Raw genomic sequence first — 8,916 nt, forward strand, 5'->3', positions numbered from 1 at the left:
AGTGGGGGGGTTCTAACAGTGCACCCACTCAACAAATGGCAGGCTCATACCGCTAAGGAAACACATTGATTGGTCACAGCAACACATAATACTTCAAAATGAAGTACTTTTAATGTATTTGTTCATGTAACAGACATCGAACAATGAACAACGTCATGTTGTCATCTCAGTCTTCCATAATCTGGGAGTTTGAATGTATGTCGTAAATCATCAAACAGCGGTACGAGTGCCAGTGGTAGTACACATGCACAATCTAATGCTACTCATTATAGCTTCATTTTTTTAATAATAAGCATGAAATGATATAGAATTGTTCAAATACAACAAAAGCAATCACTTGCGAGTATCATCTAGATCAGGGATGGGCAAACTACGGCCCGGGGGCCACATCCGGACTGCCAAGTGTTTGAATACGGCCCGCCCAATCTTTCAAAAGTATTTAATTTAAACTCAACATACAACCTGGCATCATGGCCTGAGCCAACCTTTTGATGGTTTTGTCAATTTCGTTGTTTGACATGGTCTGTTGTTTACAAAGTGCTCCTGAAAAAAGAGACACAAGCACATAATAATAATGAAAAGTAAAATAATAATTGTATTATTATAACTATTATGATTATTATATTTATTATATTAATGCTAATGGGGCGGCACGGTGGTCTAGGGGTTAGCGCGCAGACCTCACAGCTAGGAGACCAGGGTTCAATCCCACCCTCGGGCATCTCTGTGTGGAGTTTGCATGTTCTCCCCGTGCATGTTTTCTCCGGGTACTCCGGTTTCCTCCCACATTCCCAAAACATGCTAGTTTAATTAGCGACTCCAAATTGTCCATAGGTATGAATGTGAGTGTGAATGGTTGTTTGTCTATATGTGCCCTGTGATTGGCTGGCGACCAGTCCAGGGTGTACCCCGCCTTACGCCCGAAGACAGCTGGGATAGGCTCCAGCACTCCCCGCGACCCTCGTGAGGAAAAGCGGTAGAGAATGAATGAATGAATATTAATGCTAATTATTATATTAATTATATATAATAATATTGTTATATTTGCATATTTTACATAATAATATAACAATTATTATTTTAATTTTATTTTAATTATTATATTTTATTATTGAAAAAAATATTTAAATATAAATATAAAATAATAAATAATAATAGCAGATTTTACATAATAATATAATAATTATTATTTTAATTTTATTTTAATTATTATATTTTATTATTTAAAAAAATATTTAAATATAAATATAAAATAATAAATAATAATAGCAGATTGCATGACAATTTTATAGATACAATAATACCAGGTGGACTGTTACGTGTAAAATATATAGTCTGCCCCCCCCCGGAAATTTTGTTATAGGCCCACGAGTCAAAAAGTTTGCCCACCCCTGAACTAGATACAACAAGCTAACGCTACGTCCACACAAACATAATTTTTGTCCTTTTTAAAAGTTACCTTTTTCCAAAGAATATTTATTAAATTAAAAGTAAAACTCTCAGTGCACACATACATAATAACCAATGTCCTACATAAAATGTATACATTTGAAATGAGACTTCCAATACGACATGCAGAGAATCCTAAATCCAAGATGGTGCTTTTGGTGCTTCCTGCCTTTCGTTCATCTGTTGTAGAACTGCGAGGTGACCCAGGCCAGTCCCCACTTCAGATTGGTGAGCATGAACTTTAACGCTTTGGTCCACTGCTCCTCGGAGTTGAACTGAGTCTTGATGGAGTAGGAGCCGCCGCTGCCGCCCGTGTCCTCGATCTTGCCCTTCTCCACGTCCATCCTGAGACAGGGAGAACATCTCAAGACATCTGTGTTTTATACGGTAAACGGTAAAAGTAGACTTAGGCGAACTTGGGAGCCATTCATATTTTTGCTAAAGATATTTGACTCGGTGCTGCATGGTGGTAAAGTGGGTAGCACACAGGCCTCACAGCAAGGAGACACGAGTTCAATTCCACCCTTTGCTATCTCTGTGTTGAGTTTGCATGGGTTTTCTCCCACATTCCAAAAACATGCTAGGTTAATTAGCGACTCCAAATTGTCCATAGGTATGAATGTGAGTGTGAATGGTTGTTTGTCTATATGTGCCCTGTGATTGGCTGGCCACCAGTCCGTAGACAGCTGGGATAGGCTCCAGCACCCCCGCGACCCTTGTGTGGATAAGCGGTAGAAAATGAATGAATGTTTAAGTTTAGCACGGCGGAAAAGTGGGTAGCATGCAGGCCTCACAGCTAGGAGACCCAAGTTCAATTCCACCCTGGGCCTCTCTGTGTGGACTTTGTGGGTTTTCTCCGGGTTTCATCGGTTCACTGGTTTCATCCCCCATTCCAAAAACATGCTAGGTTAATTAGGGACTCCAAATTATCATTAGGTATGAATGTGAGTGTGAATGGTTGTTTGTCTATATGTGCCCTGTGATTGGCTGGCTGGCCACCAGTCCAGGGTGTACCCCGCCAACACCCACCACAACTCTCGTGAGGATAAGAGGTAGAAAACTAATGAATTAGTAGTTTGATATGAGGCTGCACGGTGTACGAGTGGGTATCGCGTGGACATGCAGTTAGGAGACCTGAGTTTGATTCCGCATCTCTGTGGAGTTTGCATGTTCTCCCCAGTTTTCTGCGGGTACTCCGGTTTCCTCCCACATTCCAAAAACATGCTAGGTTAATTAGCGACTCCAAATTGTCCATAGGTATGAATGTGAGTGTGAATGGTTGTTTGTCTATATGTGCCCTGTGATTGGCTGGCCACCAGTCCAGGGTGTACCCCGCCAGCACCCACCACAACCCCCGTGAGGATAAGAGGTAGAATGAGTAGTTTGATATGAGGCTGCACGGCGCTCAAGTGGGTATCGCGTGGACACGCAGTTAGGAGACCTGAGTTTGATTCCGCATCTCTGTGGAGTTTGCATGTTCTCCCCAGTTTTCTGCGGGTACTCAGATTTCCTCCCACATTCCAAAAACATGCTAGGTTAATTAGCGACTCCAAATTGTCCATAGGTATGAATGTGAGTGTGAATGGTTGTTTGTCTATATGTGCCCTGTGATTGGCTGGCCACCAGTCCAGGGTGGACAACGCCTCTCGCCTGAAGAAGACAGCTGGGATAGGCTCCAGCACCCCCCAAGGTGACCCTTGAGAAAATGAATGAATAAAAACCATAGCTGGAATGAACGTTTAGCGCGCGGGCCACACAGCTAGGAGACCCGAGTTCAATTCCACCCTCGACCATCTCTGTGTGGAGTTTGTGTGGGTTTTCTCTGGGTACTCCGGTTTCCTCCCACATTCCAAAAACATGCTAGGTTAATTAGCGACTCCAAATTGTCCATAGGTATGAATGTGAGTGTGAATGGTTGTTTGTCTATATGTGCCCTGTGATTGCAGCAGATTTTCAGAAACGGCAAAGTATTTACACCATATAGAGGATCTTTGACAAGCGCTAATTAGTCATTAGTTTGTCGTGCAATACCCCTGATGATCTAACCTGTATGGAAGACAGAATCCGGTGTCGCCTTTTTCTACTTCCTCTTTAAACTGCTGCACGCAATCCAGGAACGCCACCATGGCGTGGTCGAATTTATTGTCCCAGAAGAACCTCAGGCCGCCCGAACAGTACAGTGGAAGCTCCTGCAGGGAAAAAAAGTCAAAAAGGTGAGCCTGAAAGGAGAATTTATTCCGGTGATTACCTTTGATTTATCTGTCAGGGACTCCAGGTATGAATGGTTTCCATACGGGACCAGGCGATATCTGTGGAGATGATATCATATCACGTACTACGCCTCCAATATATGACGAGTATATTGATACTGTCAGAGCGATATTCATGTATTATTTATGTTTATGGTGTGGAAGGCTCACCTCTGGAAACGCAGCCCCATCTTGTTGGCCAGAGCGTGCAGCAGCAGCACCGTTTGTCCCCAGGCGGCGTTTATTTCGTTCCACTCTACGGGAACGCTGGGAAGTCGACCCAGACGGAAGTTGTTGATGGTGCCGAATTGGCCGCTGTGCCTGAACAGGAAGGAGGAAGTGATATATGTGGTGCACAGGCTATATTATTATTATGATTATTATTATTATACATTATTCTAGATACATGTTAGCAGAAAGCTAAAGACCAGGCTTGTCTGGACTTCTTCTTTGCTAGTCAAAGATTGTTTTTATGACAGAGCGTCCTGTTGTTTTTAGGAATCTGTTACAAAAGACAGTGATCAGCACGCTGCTGTATTGAAGGATGTGTAGCAAAAATGCTAGTCAAACATCCTCCATGTGACAAGATCTCTGCTGTTTTTAGGAATAGGCTGCAAAACCTTCATCAAAAGATCCTTTATTTGACAGGAGCATTCTACTGTTTGGAGAATCTGCTGCAAAATTGCTAGTCAAAGATCCTTTATTTGACAGACGTGATCTGTGGTTGTAAAGAGATCTAAGTGTCCTGCTGTTTTTGGGAATCTGCTGCAAAAATGCTAGTCAAAGATCCTTTATATGACAGGAGTGTTCTGTTGTAAAGAGATTATTCTAAGTGTCCTGCTGTTTTTAGGAATCTGCTGCAAAAATGCTAATCAAAGATCCTTTATATGACAGGAGTGTTCTGCGGTTGTAAAGAGATCTAAGTGTCCTGCTGTTTTTAGGAATCTGCTGCAAAAATGCTAATCAAAGATCCTTTATATGACAGGAGTGTTCTGCTGTTGTAAAGACATCTTCTAAATGTCCTGCTGTTTTTAGGAATCTGCTGCAGAATTGCTAGTCAAAGATCCTTTATGTGACAGGAGTGTCCTGCGGTTGTAAAGAGATCTTCTTGTGTGTTGCTGTTTTTAGGAATCTGCTGCAAAAATGCTAGTCAAAGATCCTTTATATGACAGAAGTGTTCTGCGGTTGTACAGAGATATTCTAAGTGTCCTGCTGTTTTTAGGAATCTGCTGCAAAAATGCTAGTCAAAGATCCTTTATATGACAGGAGTGTCCTGCTGTTTTTAGGAATCTGCTGCAAAAATGCTAGTCAAAGATCCTTTATATGACAGGAGTGTCCTGCTGTTTTTAGGAATCTGCTGCAAAAATGCTAGTCAAAGATCCTTTATATGACAAGAGTTTTCTGTGGTTGTAAAGAGATCTAAGTGTCCTGCTGTTTTTAAGAATATGCTGCAAAAATGCTAGTCAAAGATCCTTTATATGACAGGAGTGTCCTGCTGTTTTTAGGAATCTGCTACAAAAATGCTAGTCAAAGATCCTTTATATGACAGGATTGTTCTGCGGTTGTAAAGAGATCATTCTAAGTGTCCTGCTGTTTTTAGGAATCTGCTGCAGAAAATGCTAATCAAAGATCCTTTATGTGACAGGAGTGATCTGCGGTTGTAAAGAGATCTAAGTGTCCTGCTGTTTTTAGGAATCTGCTGCAAAAAATGTTTTCAACTGAATTTGTGGGCTTTCCTCAGTGGAAGGGGGTGTGGCTTACCAGATGTGAAAGGTGGCATTGAAGACGTTGGTCTTCTTGAGTCGATCCAGTTGAATCTGGCAGTAACGCATCTGGTTGTCGACGCTCTTCAGCTCGTCATCCAGCTCCAGTTGTTGACGTTTAAACTCGCTGTACTCCTTTTGGTACCTGACCCCCCCACCACCCCACACACACACACACACAAAGTCACCTTTGAGTTCTTGATCATGTGACACATCTTCTACTCACTGCAGCTCTTCTGTTTCCAGCTGCTGAGACTGGATTCGGCTCTGGGCCAGCTCCTGGGCCACCGAGGCTCTCTGCTCCTCCACGGCCTCCAGCTCCTGAACCAGGGACGCCTCCTCTGCGTTCAGCTGCTGAAGCTCCGTTAGCAGCGTCTTCTCGTCCTCCACCTGCAACTGGGACAGGAGCTCCAGACACTGCCTGAAGATGACACATATTACAATTAAATATGAATTAATACAAAATAATTAAAACATGCTAGGTTAATTAATTATTAAAATTAATTAGTTAATTAATTATTAAAAATTAATACTAAATAATAACATATAAATACAGTGAGGGGGACGAATAGACTGTCGGTCATATTCGCCGAAGACCCTACACCCTGTTTTAATCTATTCCACCCACACTCCGAAGTACTTCTGGACTACTGCCGAAGCCCACCTGACGAATAGACTGTCGGTCATATTCGCCGAAGACCCTACACCCTGTTTTAATCTATTCCACCATCACTCCCAAGTACTTCTGGACTACTGCCGAAGCCCACTTGACGAATAGACTGTCGGTCACTGTTTTAATCTATTCCAACCACACTCTCAAGTACTTCTGGACTACTGCCGAAGCCCACTTGACGAATAGAATGTCGGTCATATTCGCCGAAGACCCTACACCCTGTTTCAATCTATTCCAACCACATTCCCAAGTACTTCTGGACTACTGCCGAAGCCCATTTGACAAATAAACTGTCGGTCGTATTCGCCGAAGACCCTACACCCTGTTTTAATCTATTCCAACCACACTCCCAAGTACTTCCGGACTACTGCCGAAGCCCACTTGACGAATAGACTGTCGGTCATATTCGCCGAAGACCCTACACCCTGTTTTATCTATTCCACCCACACTCCCAAGTACTTCTGGACTACTGCCGAAGCCCACTTGACAAATAAACTGTCGGTCATATTCGCTGAAGACCCTATACACTGTTTTAATCTATTCCACCCACACTCCGAAGTACTTCTGGACTACTGCCGAAGCCCACCTGACGAATAGACTGTCGGTCATATTCGCCGAAGACCCTACACCCTGTTTTAATCTATTCCACCCACACTCCAAAGTACTTCTGGACGACTGCCGAAGCCCACTTGACAAATGAGACTGTCGGTCATATTCGCCGAAGACCCTACACCCTGTTTTAATCTATTCCACCCACACTCCCAAGTACTTCCGGACTACTGCCGAAGCCCACTTGACGAATAGACTGTCGGTCACTGTTTTAATCTATTCCAACCACACTCCCAAGTACTTCCGGACTACTGCCGAAGCCCACTTGACGAATAGACTGTCGGTCATATTCGCCGAAGACACTACACCCTGTTTCAATCTATTCCAACCACACTCCCAAGTACTTCTGGACTACTGCCGAAACCCACTTTCTAATTTTGTGGGTATGGGAGTTGATAATAAATGACTAAAGCCTTTGGAGAGCTAGTTGAAAAGGGGTTCGAATCTACTGGTAGCTCATGAGCTAATGCCTGGAGACCCCTGACAAAGAGCGGTAACGTGGGTCCGTGTTTGATGCCCAACATTAATGCATGTTCATGTTCACAAAAACGGACAAATTTTTCTCTTGCTGGGAATCACCAACTCCAACCACTTCTGCCTGAGCTTGCCTCGTGGAAACATTCCCCGGGAGCCATAGCTAACAACCGTAAAGAGCAGTCCTCGAGGGTATCCGGCCTACAGCGCATACCCATATAAGGAAACCCAACTCACTGTGACATCACAAACAGTCGGTGTTAGAAAAAACTCTCTGAAACGGAGCGTTTAACTGTATTGAGCTCACTTGTAATTCTGACATTCATTCTCTGTGATGTTGAGCTGTGTGTCCAAGTGGTCCAACAGCGTGTCGGTACATTCCTCACACAACGGGTGGTCGACATCCGTTTGACCGGACATGATGTCAAAGAGGTCGCTTGTCACCTACGAAGGACACAATAATCAACACTTTCTTTCCGAATCCCTACTGTATTTTGACGAGTAAACATTCCCTACTTTTAGTCTACGGCTTAAATTTTCCATAGTGCCTCCGTCGCAAGCGTCGCCTATCAGTGTGAAGCTGTTGGCGCTCTCGGTGGACATCATCCTGCTGAGAAAAAGCAAAGCTGTAGTAAATCTTCCGTTATTATATTAGTATTATTTGTGCTCACCGTGCAGGAGGGATGTATTTCCTTGACACTCCATCTTGTTTGTTTTCTACAAAGGTCTCCTGCAATCCAGATAATACAATCAATTTTTTTCAGCTGTATAAAATGTATTTTAAGGAGATGTTTTGACCTCTGTTGTTGTGTCCCCTTCACTGCTGCTAGTGTGTTTGCTAGGAGTGACAGTCACCAAAGGAGCTGATTGGGAACATGCACACACATAACGTGTTAAATGTTACATATTTAATGAATGTTTACATGTATGTTAAAGGCATACCTATAAGTTCATGGATGGTGACCCGATCCAACACATTGAATGAAGTGTCCAGTTTGAGAGGCTGGCAGCAGCGTTGACACACGAAGCTAACCTGCATCGTTGTGCTCGACGTCTTGGAAGCCTCCATCATTCGCTACCAATTAAACAAAAAATGTCCCCATAAATCAGATTCCGTACACATTACATATATGTAGATTGATCAGAATTCTCACACGTCAATGTGCGTGTTTGTGTATTTCATTTGTTAAACTCATTTTACTCAGCTAGCTGCTAAATGCTACTTAAAAAGCAAAGTCATTTTTGATGTGCAAGTTACCTTCAGAAAAGCGTCCAAAATCTAATCTTGTGACAGTTACTGCATAATAATTCTGCCGATGTCACTTTTGAAAATGAAAAATATCTCTCAAAAGTAACATCATCACAAGAAAAATAACAAATAGTGCGAGTGTCGCACCTCCGTTCTACTTCCGTATTGATGTTTACGTCTTCTTTCTCGTTTGAACAAAACTGTGCAATATCGCCCTCTACTGGTTAACGCAATAATAACAGGGAATATTTATTTGTTTCCAAATATTAGGGTAGAATAAACATTGTGGGGCATAATAATTGGAACAAGATTTTATTGGTAATACAAATATGCTTGTCGAAATGCCCAGTGGGCAATGTAGTTTTTACGGACTTCCTGTGTACTTCCGTATTGGCGATTCCGTCCTCTTCTTCGTTGGGATTTTTTTAAATTTTATGATTAAATTATTTT

At 42.6% G+C, this 8,916-nt stretch overlaps 1 protein-coding gene across 2 annotated transcripts; it reads right to left on the bottom strand.

Annotated features, from left to right (window-relative positions):
- Positions 1-92: 92 nt before the first annotated feature.
- Positions 93-8,716, bottom strand: becn1 (beclin 1, autophagy related). Of its 2 annotated transcripts, none has more exons than XM_058061763.1 (12): positions 8,476-8,716; positions 8,160-8,292; positions 8,016-8,080; positions 7,889-7,947; positions 7,734-7,827; positions 7,525-7,661; positions 5,688-5,882; positions 5,460-5,606; positions 3,870-4,019; positions 3,698-3,758; positions 3,496-3,638; positions 93-1,794 (listed from the first exon to the last, which is right to left on the bottom strand). In XM_058061763.1, exons 2-12 carry the CDS (start codon positions 8,287-8,289, stop codon positions 1,626-1,628), a joined length of 1,350 nt encoding a protein of 449 aa, XP_057917746.1. In that variant the 5' UTR covers positions 8,290-8,292; positions 8,476-8,716; the 3' UTR covers positions 93-1,625. The 2 variants fall into 2 exon arrangements, with proteins under 2 accessions (XP_057917746.1, XP_057917747.1); XM_058061764.1 differs by having other exon boundaries at positions 7,734-7,824; positions 8,476-8,701.
- Positions 8,717-8,916: the final 200 nt, after the last annotated feature.

This window comes from Doryrhamphus excisus, chromosome 22 (assembly GCF_030265055.1).
Source record: "Doryrhamphus excisus isolate RoL2022-K1 chromosome 22, RoL_Dexc_1.0, whole genome shotgun sequence".
NCBI lineage: Eukaryota > Metazoa > Chordata > Actinopteri > Syngnathiformes > Syngnathidae > Doryrhamphus > Doryrhamphus excisus.